The sequence below is a fragment of the Polyodon spathula genome, chromosome 20, assembly GCF_017654505.1.
Source record: "Polyodon spathula isolate WHYD16114869_AA chromosome 20, ASM1765450v1, whole genome shotgun sequence".
NCBI classification, from domain to species: domain Eukaryota; kingdom Metazoa; phylum Chordata; class Actinopteri; order Acipenseriformes; family Polyodontidae; genus Polyodon; species Polyodon spathula.
In genome coordinates, this window is record NC_054553.1 from 5,483,808 (window position 1) to 5,507,100 (window position 23,293).

Below are 23,293 nucleotides of genomic sequence, written 5' to 3' on the forward strand. Positions count from 1 at the left end.
ATAAGAAATTGCTCAAACTAGCAGGAAAGAAAGAAACTGAAATGTGATTGCCCATCTGTTACCATGGCAATTAAAAAGTGTTACCTTCTTTACATTCCTGCTAATTGTTTTTTTTCTTGTCAACTTATTGCCTGCCAACAGCACAGTAATTAATGAATATATCTTATGAGACTGCAAATTATGGACAAGGTGGGGGTTGCATTAGACACAGTACAACCTTAAAGATTTAATATTTTCCCATACTGGACTTTTGGAGAGAAGAGAACATTTTAGGGGTAAAGATGTGTGCTGTGTAACCTTCAAGAATGTTGAAGAAGGCTACACAGCGAAAATAGAGACCCTAATTTCCTTTCCTTTCCTGTGGGATTTATTAAATCATATATAAATTGTCTACACAATAGATATACCAAGAATCCCAATTTCAAGAATGGCTTCTACTGATCAGGTAGAAGTAGCCTCATTGTCTGTTGTCTGTAAGTACGGAGAGTTTGCAAACTGTGCTTGCCCTTGGTGTTCCATGAGGAGAACCAAAAAACAATAATGCTTTTTTTTTGTGTGTGTGTGTGTTTGCCCTTGTAATCTGACAAGGAGATAATGACAGCAAGTGCATCTGTCCTTGGAATTCTAGTAGGAGAAACTAATGACTAAGATGATGTGTTTTTCTTACCCATTCACACAAAAACAATCGCTCTAATCCTTCTGTCTTCACTGAGAACATAACACGTGCAGCAAGCCCAAGGAGAGTTCTACAGGGCTGGATGTCTACCTCATTACGTTGGCATGAAGAAGAGCAGTCATATAACCTACATGTCTGCACATTGCTGTTTTCCGGCTCAGAGAACAAGAAAAGAAAAATGCAAATGTTTCAAGACGAACACCCACTGTGTGTCAGAGGCTAGAGACCTTTTCAGGACCCGTTTAGAAGTGCAGCCTTTTTTTCCTTTTACTTGACATCTTTTTCGTTATGTACATTTACAAGGCTCTTTTCCGCTGTTTCGCTTGCAGTATCCAGTCATCCTTTTGACATTGAAATTGCATGGGAGATTAGCACAATTTCTGTCCTGTTAACTGGGATACACAGTAGTGCAACCTTTTGTTTTTGGTTTGTTTTTTTTGGTTTTTTATCCCATGTTTATGAGATTGGATGCAAGGGTGTGCATTAAATTCTATTAAATGTAATCTCCATTGCTTCACTTTTTAAGTGCATTTTTGGAATTAAGTCTAATTGGTCATGTATGATCAGGTCCAACATTAGTCCTATCCAGTAGCTACCTGGCTTTCAGAACCTGTCCTATGGTGACACCGGTTTGATCTGCACTGGGACTTGCAGTTTTATTTTATCTCTCAAAGAGAGGTAGCTGTTGCTGCTACTGTCAGCCAACTGGGAATGCAACCTCTAGGTTCAGCGTGGTGTGCTGGTGTGTCGTAGTATTTGGAAGAGCCTTATAGCAAACCATTTACGTATCTTACAGGAAATTACAGTAAGCGTTTGTATTACATGTTGCATTCCCCCCCTCTGTAAGGCCTGAGGGGTGTTGAATGCAGGAGAACAGCCGCCAAAGACTAGGCCAAGCAGAGAAGTGCTGCAGACGAGGTGGAATCAGAAAAACGATTCAAATGAGGAAAGGGGTGGGCGTTTCAAATATACATGAGCGTCTCTATCAGAGTAGAACGTACACGGGTGCTTTTCCTGGACCTTGTTTAGGTTTTCTCAGGATGCCAACAAACCTGGATGACTGGCTCCCCCATTTTTGTTTTCATAAATAAGAAGCCGAATCAGAAATTAAATGTGGTACATATAAATGTATCTGAGGGCTATGTTCAGGTAACTGTTTATTATAGCTGACAATAAAAAATAAAAAAAGTTCCCTTCCTTTCTTTTCTTTCGTGTGCACAGGAAGCTGTGAAGGAGAACAACAAGAAAAGAGAGATGGAGGAAAAGATCAAGAGAGCCAAGCTGGCGAAAGAGAAAGCTGAGAGAGAGAAGCAGGAGAGACAGCAGAAGAAGAAGCAGCTGATTGATATGAACAAAGGTAAGGCTCTTTCTGTGGGGTGCTGGCTAGGGGATAGGAGTGTGTTGTGGGCTGCTGGAGTGAAGTGGTTTTGAGTACCTTCATACCATATTGCACACTGCATGCGTCCCTGGTATTGTATCTATGGATCAATCAAACTCAGTACACCTTAGACTAAAACAGTGACCTGAGGAGTTCTGTTGTTGTAACATATTGCATACAAATTACACACTTTAAACTGTAAATTTGCAGCTATTTAGAAATACCCAATAGCAATTAGCAGTGTGAAACATAACATCTGTACAGAAGAGCAGAACATATACAGTACCCAACAAGAAATACTTTACATATTTCAGCCAGAGATCGCTTTGAATTAGTATAGCTTTTAATACAGCACTGAGAATGGTATGGTATGTACAGTTAATTTTCAAATTGTTAAAAAACTTTATTTTTTTTTCCCCCATATTTTACACTTTGGAATAAAAGGCTTTGAAAACCGCCCCCCATTTAAAGATATATATTGTCACTTTTTAATGTGCACTGGCTCTTGAACAGTTAAACACTAGCTCAGTTGTACATGAATCAGCTCTGTGAGGTAACAAGTGGGCAGGTATCCTTAAGAGCAATTCAGGATGTAGGTCACTTGTAAAGATGTTGAGCTTCTGAAGGATCAGGGGTTGCTGTATCTGTGGGGAATGCTGGTAATGCAGTAGGCTTGCAGATGGTGGTTACATCTCTGGAAATTGGGGAAAGGCTTGGGGGTTGTTTTTCAGATGTAAAGTTAGATTCATGTTAATTAATTATCACATACATTTCCTTAAGGCTTACATTATTTCTGTTAATTTGTCCTCAATGAAAATCATACACCCCTCATACAAGCCTTTTTGGCATTGTGGTTGCAAGAAATGATATGTTTAGTCACTGTATACTTTACCTTTCCCTTACAATAGAGTTTAGTTTAACCAATTTAACATACTTTTGTAATAAGAGATCCACTCAGTGTCCAAGCTTTGAAAAGGCGTGGGAGCTGTTTTGTGCTGTAGGTCCCCACGTATTGTCTGACTTGTACAATGTATACCTAGCTGCAAAGGTGTATGGCTTGTGAAGGCCTAGCCTCGCTTGGCTAGTGCTCAGCAGTCATGAATTATATTGGAATTCTCAGCATGTGCACTCGGCATGTCTTTTTCAACCTTCCTACAAAAACCAACACTCCCTCACAGTGGAGAAAAAGCATTGCTGCTGTGCACAGAAGAGATGGGGGCTTCACCAAGGGTGAAGGAAAACCCATGTGTCTGCAGAAAACTAGACAATATTAAATACACTGCGAAATGTATAAAGCTTACAAGACAAACATTTGTATATGTATATATATATATATGTATGTGCACACACAGAGTCAGCACTCAGATATACGACACTCAGATACACGTCAGTCGCGTTTTACTATCCTTGTATTAAGAATAAAATCAATCCTCATTATATATATGTAACAAATTAATGCACTTGCCCATAACACGCGAATTCCGTCTCCATCACCAGTTATATGATACAAAGCCCTTCTCTTCAGTGTTACGATTCACTTGTTTATCAGTCACAGCCAGCTTTTTTTTTTTTTTTCTGGCATGGCCAATCAGTCTTTATTGTGCAATGCAGTTACACAGCGCTTCCTCCAAAAACAAAGCGAACGAGACAAGGCACGGTAATGTAAAAGTTAATCATTAAGCAGTTTTAGATACTGTGATCATTAGTTTCTTTTGTGCATTTTCATTTGCAAGTGAACTGTGACATTAGGGGCCTAATCGAGCACCATATTCTGCGATTTTTGAAGACAGACTTTGGATACTGTTTTAATTCTGGAAACTGTTGTTGCTATTTTTAAATATTTTGCTAAATTGCATTATGTTTTACGTTTTAAGCAGTTCTGTGCAAGGGTAACATTTTGATTTAATTTTGCTGTTGTGTCGTTAATGGGGAATTTTCCATACTCTTGCAATACGTGCCGGATTTAAAATCATCAAAATCATATTGTTCTTAATTAAAACAGTACTTATGTTGAAAATATAGTACTGTACCAACAAAACCAAGTACAGTACATCTAAATGGAAGCCTACTTATTTTAAAACACAGCCCTTTCAGCTATGTAGTTTTGGCATTGTATCTTTTTTGTGTTCCCTGAGTTTTTGTCTTTTACTGCTGTGTTATTCCCCCAACTCGTGCGCTAACGAATGTCAGTAGGCCAGTGTGATTATTTCATGTGAATCGACAATACACGTGAAACTTGGCAGGGAAAGCTCGTGAAAATGTCCCAAAAAACGGTCTCGGTATTTTACCATGAAAGATTCAATTTCTTGTGAAATTCCAGGAAAAGCTTGTGAAATCAATGCCCACTTACACATGTAAACACATGTGTTTCTCGTGAAAATGTTAAGAAGCAAGTCCTTTCCTAAAGCTGCTATAAAAGTCACAATGGAATACGCAAGTTACCATGGTCCAAACATGGCAGTAGTGAAATTAATGTTGTGTTTACAATATTTCCTTTATCAGATTGATGTTGCAGATAACCCCACTTTTTTCTCCGTCTTCCCTGAAACTTTGCATAATGCTAATCATACACGGATCTAAATGTGTTTGTAAAGTATCATACAGATTGTATTTACCAAGTTTCTGTTAAAAAAAATATTACTAAAAATGTTTGATAAACTGCACTGTGGGCTTGTGAAATCAGGTGGTTACAGCTACTGCACAGTACTTCAGAATACACTTGCAAACACCTTCCCAAACAAATGTCCAAACTTCTTTATTGTAAAGTACTACGAAGTACTATGTTTAAATGTGTATAACTGTACTCCAGTGCAATTTCTCCAAGTTACTTATGTCTGAGCACAACCTGTGTCCTCGACTTTCGTCCGTTGGCGCGATGAAGAGGCTTGGGTGTTAATATCCATAAGGGAAGAGGATATGATTAATATCCATAAGGGAAGAGGATATAATGAGGCAGCTTGATACAATGCACAACACGAACATACTACTGAATATTCCAATTCTTTATTATGCAGAAGCACTCATACAAGTACAGTGAAAATGAGGACGCTACATACAACCTAATAAAACAAAAATCTGATACAAAATAAAAGTACACCGTCGGGTTACAAAAATAAAGATAGCCGTGCATCTCTAATAGCAGGACCCCTTCATATCGCTGTTGTACAATTCTTGCTGAGGCTGAGGTAGCTGTTCCTCTGCCTGCCTGGGCACCTCCTTATGGTTCTGGCACAGATTGTCATGGATACAGCAGGCTGCAATCATTTTGGGAACAAGCTTGTGGTTCACTTCAGTACGCTTCAGTAGTATCCACCCTCTCCCTTGCAATAGCTCAAACACCTGTTCAGCGACCACTCTGATTTGGCCCAGTTTATTATTAATAAAGGTTTAATAAGCCCCCCCCCCCCCCCACACACACACAGATAGATGACGTTTAAAAAGCAGTGTGGGCGACAACACTAAAACATTAAAAAAAATCTGACACTATCCATCAGCCAATCATATCTTTAATAAAATCTGACACTATCCATCAGCCAATCATATCTTTAATAAAATCTGACACTATCCATCAGCCAATCATATCGTTAATAACCATTTACGTCAAACACAGTGACACGCGGATTCTTTCTCGTGAAATGTTTCTCTGCTCATATAAACAGTATTTTGGGGACTTTCACGGTCTAAGTGGGCCGACATCATGGCTAATTTAAATCTGACCCCCCCCTCCCCCCCCTTCATTTGCATAGTGTTCGGGAATATGAGAGGCTTTACATGTAAACACAAAACGGCAACATGTCCAAACTTTTTTTTAAATTTCAAAACGTTTAAGCAAACACTCACGTAACATGGCCTAATGAAAGAACCACTGTCTCCCTGTACAGTTCCTCAAACGCAAGTCATATATTTTCTTTCCATACTGAAGTGTGTGTGTGTGTATGTGCCCAGGGCAGGGGGGTTGTTTGGGTGGTAGGGGGCAGGTTACAATGTGCTCACCTACGTACACGTCAAATCAGATGAAATAATCAGATATGCGTCACGCTCGTTTAACCCTCACTGAAGTCAAAATTTTATAGGGTCGGATATGTGAGTGCTGACTGTACTTTTTTATACTGTGTGTATGTATTACTTTTACTTTTTGGGTAAACTTGAGCTCTACAGCCTGTGCTAGGAATTCTTTGTTAATGTGACAACTTGATGCAGGAGGTACATTTAGAAAGAGGAGGCAGCTTAATAATTGTTTATGGTTGGTGCTCTGGACAGACATCTTTTTTAAAAATGGTTTGAAGTTAAGGGCTTATGAAGGACTGTGTTACCATTACTTGGGTTTAGACAGATTCTCTCTCTTTTTTTCATGGATAATTAGTATGCTGTCAGAAGTCTTAATTTTGGTTTACTACCTGGCTGTGTCAGAATCCTAAAGACAGTTAGTATGAACAGGCTACAGTTTAGTGAACACTGAGGGAGAACTTTGGAAAAGAGTTCTATATTCAAACTGAGCGAGTCCTGCAGGCATTGTGATATGTGTGTACTACTTAGGAGGAGGTGATATTAGCTACCTCACTCCATTATTACATTTCTGAGCTCATATTAAACACAACTCGAGAAGAGCTATTTGTATAACGAGGTGGATTGTCAGTCATTTTGTAAATTGGAAGCTAATCCTCTTTGTAAGCAAGTGATTAACAATGAAATACATGTTTTAACGGTTCGATTAATTCGCAGGTTTAGGGGAGGCGTTGGGACTTCTAAATTAAAAACCAACAAATAGAAAGAAAGAAACAAATAAATAAATAAATAAGCTAATTAATAAATACATGGATGAGCAACTAAACTAGCGCATAGGAGTCCTGATATGAAATTATTACCCAATGCATTTTAATTTGCTTTAGGTGAATTTCCATTCTGGCCAGATGTCCCGCATTCTCCAAATTGCTTTACCAAAATAAATGATTGGAAAATTGTCTAAAATAGGCTAAATCCATGTAATCCAGCTGTTGTTGTTTTGGTTTATATATATATATATATATATATATATATATATATATATATATATATATATATATATATATATATATGGCACTTGCTGTAAGTGTTTCAAATCAGGAAAACTGAGACACTACATAAATGCTATGTATAATGCATACTGCAGACTGTTCTCACAGAGGTCAACAGAAATAAACACTTTATAGAAGAATGTTAATGTAAACATTCCATCTACGTTGTTTAAAGAGGACAGAGATTCATCTTTTATTTGGATACAAAGTTGGGGAATCGCATGCAGTGGCAAAACTTTTGCCAAATGCATAGAGCTGTTGAAAAATCAAAACCATCACTGGTTAGTTGAAAATGGTATTGTAAGTCATATGCAAATGTATCACAAGTGCAGGACTGTATGGGGAACTTGGTGTCGGTGACTGTGACAGCTGCTGTGTGCTGGCTTCCTTGACTGAAGGTTGGCCAGGGCTGGTGTGAGTAGTTGTCCAGGAGAGCCAAGAGGCACTCGGTCAATGCTGGGAGGCAGGAGTGCAAGCTGCTGCATTGAACTGAATTCAACTGGATATGTCATCTAAAATGATATCTAATCCAAGACATGAAGTATCTCACTGTCCGACTCACTCTGTCTCTTTTGGACTGATAGATACATGCCTCTGTGCCATCCTCAACACCATACACTTTAGATAAAGCCAGGGACTTTCCCAGGTCTTATCACTGCAACCTACCCAGGGAGCCCCAGCATCTTCCCTTTTCACTATTGCCCTGTCTCGTAAAAAGTCCTTGTGAGTGAGCCCTCGGACCCTGCAATCCCAGTGCTTTCTGATGCCCTGAAAACAGCATCCCTGATTCATTTGGCATGTCTGCGTTTTGCCATGTACTGCCTCTACAGGGAGGAAGCATTGGCCTTTTTTTTTTTTTTTTTTTTTTTTTTTTTTATTACCACAGCCATGCTATTATTCAGCTTGGCTTCACAGGGGCGCTCCAGCAGCTGCCCAGATGAAGCCAGTTTTATTTCTTATCTTTTTCATTTTTATTTATTTATTTTTCAGCCAGTGCTATACAGCTGCGCAGTTTTTCTCTAGGGATTTGGTTTCTTAATAGAATCCTGTGATGAACGTCCTCTCGTGAGCTGCTAATCCACTTTTATCCTTGATTGGTCACTTTCTTTCTCACTCTGTCCTGTAAGGGTGGGCTCAGCAGTTAAGGGAGACGCCTTCCCCCTAGTCCCCTTTCTGGACAGCTCTTCCACCACACCACAGTTCTCTGAGGCTGCTGTGTGAGGGAGCATTCCTAATTACATTAGTGAGGAGTAAGACACAGTTTGAGAACTATCTTTTTTGCTATCGAGTCAAGCTGTTCTTTATTTGTGCAGCATATAATATATATATATATAATATATATATATACAATATATATACACATATACATGTATATCTATAAATGTGTGTATATATATATATATATATATATATATATATATATATATATATATTATTAATATAGATATATATAAATTTACGAAAAAATTTAACTGTATAAACTTGTCTATAAACACTTAATATTTCATTATATGATACGTGTACTTATATAAGCTGATAATCATAAGTGAATTGCATTAAAAAATTTAATTTTTAAATGAAAATGTAAATCTTGTTAATTTCAATGAAATGGTCACCCAAAGAAAGGGGGTTTCTGTCTGAAGCCCAAGTCAGTTAAAAGTCTGAAATGTGTATAACACGGTGTTAGAGCACTAGCCTAAGTATAAAAGTGTCTTTGTTAGATGTTCTCTGAGTTAACTAGCATGTTACCTAATTAACCTTTTGTCACCAATTATTGTTAACAGGTGAGGGTCCAAGATTACTATAAATATAGGTAGCATAGGCAAAAGTTTGTCATTCCTTAATGTAAGGGAGCAGAAAATGGCAAAATACACTCAGTTAAGCAAAGAAAAAGGATAATTTTAAGATAATTCACAAGAACTTTGCAAGTGTCTGTAACTGCTATGGCCAAGACCAACAAACGATTTGAAGAAACTGGCACTCATGAGGACCGAACAAGGTCAGGCAGGCCAAGGGTGACCTCAGAATCCGAGAACAAGTTCATTCGAGTCACAAGTCTGCGAAACCAGCGATTAACTGCCCCTGAAATACAAGCTCAGCGAAATGCTACTAGAAGTGCAGATGTTTCAACATCAACTGTTCAGAGGAGATTGCGTGAAGCTGACCAAACTGGAAGAATTGCTTCAAAGAAACCATTGTTAAGAGTGCAGAAGAAGAGGAAGAGACTTGCCTGGGCCAAAAAACACAGAAACTGGACGTTTGAGGAGTGGAAGCTGGTCTTATGGACTGATGAGTCAAAATTTCAAATATTTGGGTCCAACTGCCAAGTATTTGTAAGACGCAGAGAGGGTGAGCACATGAGTTCTGCATGTGTGGTTCCCACTGTCAAGCATGGAGGAGGCAGTGTCATGGTCTGAGGTTGCTTTGCTGGTGACAGAGTTGGTGATCTTTACCAAGTCCATGGCAAGCTCAACCAGCATGGCTATCTTGGCATACTTCAGAGGCATGCCATTCCATCAGGATTACGGCTAGTTGGGCAGTCCTTCATTCTTCAGCAAGATAATGACCCGAAACACACCTCAAAGTTGTGCAAGAACTATCTGGCAAAGAAGGAAAGTCTCCAGACCTCAATCCCATAGAACTTGTATGGGACGAACTGGACAGAAGAGTCAAAGCAAAGCTACCCACAAGTGCCCTACATCTCTGGGAATTGCTGCAGAAGAGCTGGGAAGACATGTAGGGTGATTTCCTGCTGAAAATTGTTAACGAATGCCTCGTGTTTGTGAGGCTGTTGTTATGGCAAAGGGTGGCTATTTTGAGGAATCCAAGATTTAGAGACAATTTTCAATTTTCTTGTTTTGTATATTGTAACATGTGTTTTCATTTTCAAGTATTTACAGAAACATATACGACGTAAAACATTGTCAGTTATGGAAAAAAAAAAAAAAAAAAAAAAAACTAGTTTCCAGCAAGTGTACTCAAACTTTTGACTGGTACTGTATGTGTGTTTGTGTGTGTGTGTGAGGAAACCCTCCTAAAAGGTGAAATCTTATTGTCAAATGTCAAGAAGGTTAACCAGGAGGCAGCAGTCAGTCTTTCCTTAGTAACAATTTGATGGTAGTATAATCAGTTGTAGTTGTAGCAGTGGTAATAATAATAATAATAATAATAAATAATAATAATAATAATAATAATAATAATAATAATAACAGTAATAATACAAATAATACAAATAATTATAATAATACATTTGATGGTAAGTGAGGCCACTCAGTCTTTTTAGCCATGTGGCTCGATTTGAACCATTTTTGAACCATGACACAAAAGATACTCCTGTGAATGATGTTTAAGGTAGCTTATCACAGTAATTCAAGTATTACACCATTCTTATATTTCCAAATGTAGCTACAGTTTGGGTGTGGAATTACTGTTCCATTTTAATTTGGTTTGTTCTCAGCATTGTTTTCAACCTATTTATGTGTTGGTGTTAATCTGTTGTATTACTTTGTCTCACTGCTGCCGCTGTGAACAAGTTGAAGACATCTCTGTTAATAGGGTCATCTCGCTCTGGGAATCCCATGGATAATGCTGTAGCACACCAGGCCATCACCCTAGCTTTCTTGTTTTTAAGCTACTCCAGTGTCACTTTGGCTGTGTGTTTGGGGTCATTGTCCTGCTGAAAGGTGAATCTCCATCCCAGTCTTAGGTCTTTTGCAGACTGAAGCAGGTTTTCCCTCAAGGATTTGCCTGTATTTAGCTCCATCCATTTTGCTCTCTACCCTGACAAGCTTCCCAGTCCCTGCCTTTTTGCAAATTCTAAGGGGGATTTTACATGGGCTTTTTTCAGAAATGGCTTCCTTCTTGTCACTCTTCCATACAGGCCAGATTTGTGGAGTACCTCAGCTATTGTTGACACATGGACAGTTTCTCCCATCTCAGCCATGGAACGCTGTAGGTCTTTCAGATTTGTCAGTGGCCTCTTGGTGGCTTCTCTGACCAATTCCCTTCTTACCCGGCTGCTCGGTTTGGGAGGACGGCCTGCTCTAAGCAGATTCTGGGTAGTGCCGTAATGATCAACTTGACTGTGCTCCAAGGGGTATTTAATGCCTTTGAAATCTTTTTATACCCGTCCCCTGATCTGTGCCTTTCCACAACTTTAGTTGTTTTGAAATCTCCTTGGTCTTCATGGTAGTTTCTTTGCTTTGAATCAACTACCCAATTATGGGACCTTACATAGACAGGTGTATTTATTCTGAAATCATGTGAACCACACAGATGGACTCCATTTAACTTATTGTGTGAATTCTGAAGACAATTGGTTGCACCTGAGCTTATTTAGGAGTGTCACAGCAAAGGGGGTGAATACTTATCTAATGAAGATTTTTTTCACTCCCCCAGGTTGTGTAAATCAAGGGAAAAAAAATTCAACTTAATTGCATCAAGATTTCAGGTTCGAACACAACAAACTGTCATGAAAATGTCCAGGGGGTGTGGGGGGGTGAATACTTCCTATAGGCACTGCAGGGAGTAATTTCAGTAATGGACTGGATAACACTGCAGTGTGGGAGAGCCTGCATTGAAAAGTCTGCTAACCACAGGACACAATACCCAAAGCAGGATATAATAGCATGCAGACTAGGCCTCTTGCTGAAGTACGTGGCTTTGGAAAGGCTACACTTATGTAGCGCTTGCAAGGTTAATTGTGCAGGTGACTTTCAACAGCTTAATAACAGATGGGCTTAAATGTTTAAAAAAAGAAAACTGGCAACATGTTATTACAGAATTGTTACATTTTTGGCTTCGTAGGGGAGCTCAATCACTCAGTCTCACACCAGGTACTGTCCCATCAAGAACATGGCTGCAGCGTAGTAATACAGTAATCCATTGCATATCCAGCTGTGGTGGGACCAGAGTAAGGGTGGATATGTAAAAAGTCGGATGAATGAATCCTGAAATACCATTATACACAGCTGTAACAATTACTGTATTCACACAATTATTGAGATTCAGCTGTTATTAGGGAGCTCCCCTAAATCCCTTGTTTAGAAAGATATAGGGTAGTAATGCTTGTGTCAGGGATGCCACCTGCGTGCGTTCGCTGCTGAGGGACTGGCAGGAGATCGAGTTGGAGGTTGAAGTTGCAGCTGCTATAATCAGTCCATTTAAATAACATATTTACATAACAGTATACATATAATAGAAAAACAGCAATTTTAAAGTTACTTTAAAACCCACTAAGATAAGAAAGTAATTTTATAAAAGTGTGTTTTTAGTCTTGACTTGAAAACTGTAATAGTCCCAGCTTCCCTGACAAACAAAAGGTGGAGTATTCCAGGAAAAAGCCCTACCTCCTGTGTGTTGACCCTAGGAATAACCACCTGTGATCTCAGAGAGTACGGTTTGAAAGATACGGGTTCAGTAGCTCCTGCAAATAACTAGGTGCTAATCCATTCAGGGATGTAAGGTAACAGTAGAATCTTAAAATCAATTCTATACTGCACAGGAAGCTGGTGTAAAGAGGCCAAAACAGGGATAATATGTTCACTTTTCCTGGTTTTAGTCAGAATTCTAACAGCGGTATTCTGAACAAGCTACACGCGACACGTTTTGGGACACCAGAAAAAAGTGCATGCAATAATCGATTCTAGATGAAACAAATGCATGCATTAGTCTCTCTGCATCAGATACGGAAGTAATTGTTCTATGTTTGGCTATATTTCTCAAATGGTAAAAAGATACTTTAGTAAATTCCCTGATATGAGGCTCAGATGAGAGATGAGGATCAAAGATGACCCCCAAACTGTTAATTTCTAGTTTAAGTTTTGATGACAGACTGCAAGGGTCAAGATCATGTAGTCCCACATTTCCTTTTAGTTGGTTCTGTGAGCCCACTAGCATAACCTCTGGTTTATCTGAATTCAACATTAGAAAATTCTGCGACACCCAGTGCTTGATGTCTGTAAGGCAAGTAGCTAATAACACCCAGGTAGAAGAAATTACTGGCTTTAGGGACAAATTGAACTGGTTTTGGTATGTCCCGCAGGCGAACAGGATTTATTTACATATCAACACACTGAACAGCTCACATGACACTGCCAGCAATAATATACTAATACGTTTGAATTACTATATATTCATTATTATATGATTATTTTGTGCGGTATATAATACATAGACCACACATGTTACTGCAATAGTAATTCATTTGTAATTAAATATATAAGGCTGGTAATTCCCCTTGATGGGGGATCGCATAGTTTAACAGGATGATAGCAAGTTTCCAGGGAAGGAAACTGAGATAAGAGAGGAATTAGTGAAGATAAGGAAAGCATACCAAAGGGGTAAGCTTCGTAGATCTCATGACCTTCTCTAATAATAAAATGTCCTTTTAGTTTCTGAACACAAGAGATTGAACATTGGCTCTTGTATCAGTGGACTCTTTCCAGATTTAAAAAGATGTTTTTCTACGCTGGTTTATTATTAAAGTAAAGAGGTGAACATGTCAGACTTAATCTCACGCACTCAGGTTTCAGAAAACAATTTCTTGTGCCTCTTAAGTAATTAACCTCCGTGTCTAGAAGGAAAGGTATAGCATGTGCCATACAGCTGTGCACCTCAATTAATTTTCGATAAATTGGAGCGCCGGGTATTCAGTAGAAATCTTATCCTCTCCAGTCTGCCATATAATAAGTCCCACCCTGCTGTTGCCAGTTACCTTGTCGTGAAACTAATCTGTGGTGTGAATTCACTAATCAGGCACTGTGTTGCACTTGTTATTCCATAATTAAAAATGTGATAGTGTGCATGGCAGTTTATTACAGTACAAAAGACAAGGAGTCTCGAAACTCCAGGGCATTATGCCAAGGGCAAGACCCAGTAGCACAGGTGAGAAGACTGCGGGTGGAACCGGATATCAGGAAACAGTTGCACAGGCACTGGAGACACTTCCCTGTGATTGACACCAAGGAGCCTTTAAATGGAAATTAGAAGCTGATGCGTGCTGCATGAGAATGACTTTAAATTACATTATACGTAATGGGATATTGTCAATAACGTTCCACTGTTGCATAGTGATTTAAATTAAAATGAAAAGAAAATGCTGGTGGTGCAGCAGTCCCTAGCCTGTACTGCCTTTCACCTTGGTGGTCTCAACTTTTTAATAGTGATCTCTTTTTTTTAATAGTTTCCTTTCTGATGTTGATGTATCCAGGATTAAGAGATATGCTTATCCCCATCTTTGTGGCTTTAAAAATGTAAGCACCAGAATTATGTATACAGACATAGAGACACCACTTACTGAGGACTTGAGCCATGGCCATACTGTTTTTCCTTTCATATATATATATATATATATATATATATATAGATATATATATATATATATATATATATATATATGTAGTTTTACATATAGGTCAGCCTTGTATTGAATATTTTTACATATTCAAATATTTTGATTTCTGTTTCAAATATATTTATAAATGTGTTACAATGATTTCAAACATAACGCATTAAGTATATATTGATCACAACATTGTCTGATCCACTGGCTTTGTTGAATGGCCAGCATTTTCTCAGCAAAGGTAATTGGATTACCTTTTAATAGAAAAAGTGGTTAACAGCCTCCACATAACTCATCTGTTATTGGCATTGTGTTATTCTTAAACTCAGCAGGATGTTCACCTGGGGTCGATACTTCAACAAAAAATAGGTCTAATTGTAGTGAGAGGTAGATGTAGCTTTCTGCTGTATTTACAAGCGGCATTTACTAGTATTTACTAACATTTTTTTGGTTTACACTTTGCTATATGCTTCTTCAGCTTGACGAATAATGTTATAACTTGTCGAGTAAATACTATCTTAAACTCTTAATCCATTACAGAGCAGATGTTATTCTGAACATTGTGTTATGTATGAATAAGTCTGTTCGTACAGTACACTGTTGGTTACAGCACTAATGCAGTATTGTTTGTTTGTCAGGAGTCACATTTGTAATCTGTTTGAACTCATAATTGCATTAGGTTTCTGTATATCTTTTACTGGGTGGTTCAGAAGCTACTTGGCCAGTTACATCTTGTTTCACTGACCCTGAATAGCATTAATGTTGGGCTACCTAATGTTACTTAGGCAGCGTAGTCCAATGTAGTTCACTGTTCAAAGTGAAGTGCATACAGTCTTTCACAGTGGGTAGTTAAGTCGCCAATGGCATTGATTTAGAGAGCTGCAACTGTGCTGTAGGGGTTCATTGTTGTAGTGCTGAAACACACACTCTAGTAAGACATTGCTAGTGTACAGAGATACTCTTAACAGAAAGCATGTCTCTCCTGTAGTAATTTAGCTCTGTAGTGCCTGAGATCCTCCCGTTGAACTTACCAGATACTGAGGCTTGGTCATTACAGATGATGAATTGTGTTACAGTTAAGCAGGAAGTAGGACAAATTGATCAAAGTGTCAGCAGCCCCCTTGTGATGTCTAGGTCTCTATAAAAAAAAAAAATAATAATAATAATTAATTGACAAAGCTGTCTAAAGTTTGTGGTACCTATTGAGTGAGTGTCTAAAAAAAGATTTTAAGTGATTTGAAAAAAAAAAAAAAAAAAAGCCAGAACTACATGTGCTGTACACAGTACTTTCTTGCTGTTGCATAAATAGAAGACTTCTTTAGGAACTGGCAATCATGCTTAATATAAATCTTCCATTGTGCTACCTGTATGCTCGATTTTCACTAGAAGAATATTGTATGCACATAATTATTAACAGGGACATATAGATGTAACCCTACCGTCCACATTGGGGCTATTATGCCTTTGAAGATATGGAATGTGTATTTTTAAAGTCCTCATTCATGCTGTGATCATCTTTGTTGATCTTAAAATAAATGGATATGGTAATGAGCAAATTCTCAGCTTCATATCCACGAACACGTCAAGTGATTTCTGAACTGGATTGCACTTGGGTAGAAACCACTGTTGATTTTATAAAAATATTTACAATACTTGATTATGAGGACCCTCCATACTGGTGTTATTGTACACTGTAATTTTAGGAAGATTTCCACGTTCCACATTTTTAATATTAAGTTGCCATTCTAAATTTTTTTTTTTATGGTGATTTGTAACATGGTGCTGCTCCTGGACCACACGTTATATGTCATGTATCAAACAATATTTGAATTGGGGTGTTCTTAGCTTTCTGTCTGCACTTGAGAAGTTTGAGGGATCAAAAGCCTGATTGCCTGTTTTCAAGCCTGAATGCCATTGACAGAACAATGACAGAGTGGCCACGTATTGACAGGAAGCACACTATGTCTTAGTAAGGAGCCCTTAGCACCTCTGCCACAAGCCAGAGAAAGGAGATCTGTCATTGGCTATCAGCATATCCGTTCTCCTTGAGCATGATGTTCCCTCTCTATTAAGTGGTATAGCATGTTAACTACAAATCATTTTTTCCTTTAACTGCATATTAAAGGAAGGACCTGTGTGTGTTTTTTTTTTCTTTTTATATGTCAAATTTAATAGTTTTATCTTAATAATAATGAGAATGAGAATGGCAATCTAACACCATTGCTAATGCAGACCCAGCCTGTGTGTATTACTTCACTGCTGCTAAATATGTTCACACAAAGCTCGGGGGACAACTTATGTTAGTATGGAAAAGGATATGGATGGATACAGGTGCTTAGAACTTTTGATCACAAAGCAAGACCTCTGGTGGGTGACCCATAAAGGTAGCCAATTGTAAAGATATCATTCTATGAATTAAAACACATATAAAATATGCAGGACTAACAATGAACTAAATAGTAACATTAGACAGATATTGAAACTTGTTTTTTGAAATCCAGTATCTCTTCTTTGCTGGTCTTAATAGAGTTATTTCAGTGTTCATGACCACAAGTTACCAAGTTGCTAGAGGTAGGAAAGAATTGCTAGAGTTATCTCCTGAAATATGAACCCTGTTCCTTTAAGGTAAGTGACATAGAACTGACAGTTGCTCAGTTAAAATAAAGACTGATAATGTCTGTGTGTAACTTCCTCTGACAGGGCCTGTCTGATACAATAGTTAAATCCCTAGCTCCACCTGTCAATAACTTTTGCAGAATATTGTATATATATACAGAAGAAACCTTATGCATTGAAGTGTGTGAGTGTGTTGATACTGCAAGCTGCAGCTTCTTTCATTTGTTTTCTAACAATCCTTTCCCCTCTTTGTTTTTCCTCCCTGCAGAAGGAGACGAGACTGGTGTGATGGACAGTTTAATGGAGGCGCTGCAGTCAGGGGCTGCGTTCCGTGACCGGAGAAAACGAACGCCTCGAAATGGTGAGTGAATCCAGGGCAGGACAACAGTGTTCCTCAATAAGGTAACCAGAGAAACTACAGCACAGTGGCTGTTTTCTCAAGAGAATCATGCTGGGTGGTTAGGATGTGACCACAGGGATCCCCTGTTAGTCATCTGAGGTCTATCCGCATCCGTACTGTGTACTGTACCTCACATCAAGCAATGAGCTCTCGAATTGAGGAAACCATCAATGTTGCTAATGGATACCACATTATCCAAGACCGACGCTTTGCATGAGCCATGTACAATCTTCTTGCTTTGGGATGCTAATCGATTTGAGTAAATGGAAACCACCTGGAAACGATCCTGTAAGAACTAGCATAATATGTTCCTTAGAAACCCACAATAAACACAACTATTAGTGACTGACATACCTCCTTAATCCAGAAACAGTCCCAGTGACCATTAATGTATGTGCCATTATCTATTTATTGAGGTGTTATTGGAAACAATGAGAAGATATTAAGCCCTGATTATACAGGGCGATATATGGCTCGAAAATGATGTAGTGAGAATAAATCTGTGTGCTATTGTTGAAATGCTTCATCTGTTGTGTGTTTTTCTCTGTTTGCTTCATCAATGTTGCAGGTGAGCAAAACCCACCCAGCCCGACATCGCGGTGGCCATTTGCTAATAAGGGTAAAGAAACAAATGCTGCTCCTTAATCTCCACTTCCTTCCTTCTAGGCAGTAATCCTAGTTGATTCACTGTAGAGCATGTAGAGAACCCAACATAATCCCAAGGCTGGTGTCAGCACCAAAGAATACCATTACTGAGTCATTACCATTCTAATGACAGTTCCATGCAGTGTTTTATTAACTCTTGGATCCATCTGTAACATTGGAACACAATTTGAAATGCAAATTCTGACTTTAAACCAGTGAAATGTATTTATATCAAATCTGTAGTTAAGACTACGAAATGATTAATGCAGCATTCTAACTTATGAATATCTGTTGATATTAAGGGCTGTTAAAGAAATGAAGAGTGCAAATCTGCAACTAAACAGTGCATGGTAATTCTAGGTTTCAAATCAGACTTCAATTTCCCCGACGTTTCCTCTGGAGACATGTTTATATAAAATGTGCCCTTCGCCGCCCCTGCTTTTTTCTAATTTTCTGTGCTCAGCCCTTTTTCCTTGGCGTTGACCAGCCCTCTTAGACTGCAAATCAGCTGCTCCTTACCCTTTCAATCCTGGAGCAGGCACACGATGAGAGAGCATGGTGCTGCTGCTGCTGCTGCTTCAAATGTTAGTTTTACTTAATTGTACTGTCAAGGGGGCCTTGTGGCTCAGCTAATTTGTGCACAGAGATTTTGTCTTTTTTTTTTTTTTCAAGCTTGGCATTCAGCTTGCAAATGTCAAACACTACACAGAGCGACCAAAAAATACTTTTTAATGGATAGTGGCCTTTTCTGACTTGCCCTACTTTGGAAGAACAGTGACAGAATATTAGATCTAACCTGTTCAGGCTTTGTCTCTGAGGATTGTGTGTTGTGTGTGTACACCTGTGTGAGGGTGCAAGCACGTGCGTGAACACTTCTGTGCTTGGATACTTGTATGTTCACCAAATTTGCCTATGTGTATTTTTTTAAGCAGCAACTTGTTTTCATTTATTGAAATATGTGCTAATGTACTTCCTTCATGCATTACTATATGCAACTGACAAAATGGATTATTTTATTGCCAACGTAGCTATGCATTTGTTGCATGTGTCAATAGTACTAACCTCTACAATACAAAATATCTGCAAATCCTTTCCTTTACCTGAACTTCTGTAACTTGTAACTGTGAAAATACTGGAAATGTTTGTATTACAGCAGTAAGTGATATTAATCACAGAGATGACTGTAACCACCAGATTTACAAGGTCACGTAAGAAAAGAAAAGAAAAAAAAAGATACTGACAACATCCACATGCACACAAATGAGGTTGATCAACACTAATTTGAATAGCAGAGAAATTTAAGCCCTCCACTTATAAATAATATATGTGGGAATATGGAGCAGGCAGTGGGAATATGGAGCAGGTAGTGGGAATATGGAGCAGGCAGTGTGAATTGCATTCTCAGCATGCAGATAGGCCATAGAGCAGCTCAGCTGCTATGTATTAGTGCTTTCCAGCCAGGAAATGGAATTCATCAGCAAGAGTCCTTAGGCGAAGCAGGAGCAGTGACTCACAATTGGGTAATAGACATACAGCCAATCCCAGCAAAATCACAGTACAGATTAATCATACAGTATTCTGCCATTTCGGTGCAATAATGAGGAAATAGTATGTTTTAATATTGCACATTGCAAAAAAAAAAAAAACCAAAAACTTTTTCATCCTGGTGCATTTTGTATTAAATCCATGTTTTTTTTGTTTTTTTAAATCATTATTTTAAAATGAATGTACTGCAATCTAATGCTTACTACCAGACACTGAAAAAAGGACAGTTTTGCAAACTGAGAAATTTATTTAAAAAACTCTGTACAAACATTTGGGTGCTTCCACTTTTTGTACATTTAAAATCAGTATAAGCCAATGCAATGTCTACATAAATCTGAAGGGAGCCAGACTGCAGGCTGATGCAAAAGTCAATGAACTGTTCAGCCTGTTATTGTGTATAATAAACCTTAAGAGCTTGTGATAAACAACAAGGTTCATGGAAAGGTTACAATTAAATTACAGTTGTATATATTTATTCAGGATAAAATGAGTAAATAAGAAGGATGTCTGGGTAGGATTGCAACATCTTTACACTAATTACACTAGTGACAGATGGATCAGGGAATCAAAAAGCAATGTGGCTGATATGATTGGTCTGTGACTGAAATCTCTAACTCTAGTTAATAGTTACTGTAGATACCATGGTGTTTCCTGAGGTACTCCAGCCTTTTTACTATCTCACACCAGATCCTAAATGGCAAGGGTTATAAAGTCCTACTTTACCTTGCTCACACTTTCCCAAATGCGTACACTGATAAATATGAGTGGGGCTCCCAATCCATCAGGCACATTGTGTGGGTAGCAATAATTGCTTTAGGGTAAGTAACACCATAAACAAAACTTTGGAGTCTAAATCTAATCTCTCTTTTTTTCTACCCGGCCTTGTTACTTTATAATTTTTCATAATTAAAGACACATTAAACTAAATAAAATGTTCAAGTACAACAGGCCTTTGTGATGGAATATGGAGCAGACTCTACAAACAGCTTTCTCAGCATGCAGATAGGCCTTAAAGCAGCATGGCTGCTCTGTGCTAGCGCTACCCAGCTAAAAAATTGAATTCATTATCAGGAGTCCTCAGGGTAGAGCAAGGTGTAGTGACTCAAGAGGTGGTTCTGTATCACACCATAACTCATTGTGATTACCCAGGCGTAAGCCTAGCTTTTGTTAAGTTTGTTTATTGAAGTGTCTTGGTGTATAAAGGGAATCTCTGCAAGCAGCAGACCTATATTTTCAATGTTTTCTCAGGAAAGCAGGTGTCTCAGTCAGCAGAGACCGAACAACTTACCTTGGTAATGTCATCTACAGCAGCAAAATAAAAATTCAGTGATTTTACTGAGAAAATAACACATAACACCGCTTTTTTTGTGTTTGAAGCAGATACTATTCACAATCCCCCATGCCTCGCTTTGTAGTTTCTTCATCAAACGTTGTCGTTAAAAGTAATATCGTTTTTGACATTGAGTGCCTGGGGATGGCTGAATTGATGGTTTCTCAAAAGACATCTATTGAAACCGAAGACACCTCAAAATAATACATGCAAGACAGGTGGCATTTCAAGCAAAGTTTCTCATCTCCACAAATCTTGTATTTGATTCAATGTGGCAGTGAAAAAAAAAGTGGGCTTCTGTAAGTTTAATGAAGTCTAAATTATCTATTTTCAGTCATAAACATTTTAAAGAACGAGGGGATGAATGCAAGCAGCTGATGACTGAGAGTTAGAGGGAGCATTGACCGGGGACACAAAGATTCAGCTTTTCTAGTCATCATGTCACAGGTTATCTTTCCATAATGTGACAGTTGTCTCTTACTTGCCCTTATCTGTTCCCTGGAGATGAATGTTAGGCAGGCAAGATGTTGGACTCATTTGTTTGGTGTTTAGAAAATTACTGTCTTGTACAAGGAAACTGTCTGCCTGTTTTGTTGATTTATTCACTCATCAATATAAACATATTTTGAGAAGGGTTCAGCCTCACAGAGTTTGACAAATATATTAGACATACATGTACAGTGAAACAGTGCATAGACAGGTAGTGCAGTGTTAGGGGTTGTACTGTAAATGTCTTTTCTGGGGACTTTATATGTATTTTTTCACACACACAGCCATCATCTGATTAAAAAAAAAAAAAGTTGTTGTTGTTCATTATTATTTTATGTGGAGATAACTACTGAAGGTGGATAACACTTATCAAGATATATCCAAATAATATTAATCATCTAAACAGAGGCTGATCTTAAAACCTATCGCTCTGAATACACTTGATCATTCACAGTTTTCATTCCACTTTATTTTATTGCTTTTAGTGATCACAGGAAATAAGTCAGTAAATAAACCAGCAGCATTAAATTAATGTAGGATCCCTTGGTAGACCTGCTGTCACGGTCTGCATAATGCATCCTCTGACATTAGTAGTTAGGGGTTTAAGTTTTTTATGACCAAAAAAGATTTTTCATAGTGTAGCCATTTTATTATGTTATCCGAAATGTTGATTGTTAAATTGACTAAAATGACTATGACCTTGATTGACAGCGGAACAGTAATAGTGTAGTGGAGTGTAAGTCTAAATCCAGAGGAATCTTAATGCTAATGAGAGGTCCGTACTTAATAATAATAAAAAAAAATCCCAAGTTCCCTTTGTTCAGTACTTTAGATCCGTCCACAAGCAGATTTAGAAAGTAATTGCAAGTAGTAAGGAATTAACAAATCTAAATGATCAGATGATCTTAATATCAGTTCAGTGCAAACCAGACATTCCCCCACATATCTCCCCACCCTTCCACACATAAGAATGTAGACACACACACACACACACACATACTAAGCTGGGGTGTTGATAGATGTAGTGTACTGTTTGATCTCTAAACCCCAACAGCACAGTGCTCAAACACATCGTGTCAGGGTGTTGGTAGATGCAATTTATCGAGGTTGTCCCCAGGTGCTTTACAATGAGGTCTAGCCAATGTGATATGTTGTGGGCTGGTGGACCTCAGAGGCTCTTAAGGTTGGTATTCATTTGGACAGTGTTGGACATTCATCAGTTGTTACCGTTAATGCACTGTGGAGATGGTATTGTCTGAGACACATGACCTGTTTGTGACAGAAAAGGACACTCGCTAAGCATCAGCAGCTATGCAGGAAATCAGCTCAGATTACCATTATTGAGAACCCCCAGAGGTCTTAAACTGAAATTTAAAATGATAAATACAGAAAAAAAGATAAGTAGATGCACTGGATCTTGATGTACCATTATACTACCCTACTCATGCTGTCAAACTGAACCTCTGTTTTATTCCCAGGTCACGTAATAAAATTAGCGGAGTGTAACCCAGCTCTTACAGATTTAATAAATTGCATCTCGATAAAAGGCAGTCAGTGTAACATGTCCTCCAGTGCAAAGGACTATCGTCTGTTAAACTGTACAGACACGTTTTGGCCAGTATCATAACATTTTAAGTTGAGGCAAGTGGCTACAATTTTGTTAGAATTATGAATTGTGTCAAATGCCGAAAGAATCAGTGTTTCTTAACACTATCAAAGATTGATAAATTTTAAGTCATCTATTCCCAAAGATCACCAAGGGCCATGTTGTAATTTGGTCATTTTTTGGGGACATTTATTTGTGGACCATCAACAAAA

The 23,293-nt window shown here is 38.3% G+C and overlaps 1 protein-coding gene across 1 annotated transcript in view; it reads left to right on the forward strand.

The window, feature by feature from the left end:
* Window positions 1-23,293, forward strand: part of LOC121295178 (protein diaphanous homolog 2-like) — a 385,994-nt gene that overhangs the window by 330,079 nt on the left and 32,622 nt on the right. Inside the window, 3 exon segments of the mRNA XM_041219584.1 lie at window positions 1,898-2,033; window positions 17,335-17,427; window positions 18,035-18,085. Coding sequence (XP_041075518.1) covers window positions 1,898-2,033; window positions 17,335-17,427; window positions 18,035-18,085 — 280 coding nt within the window.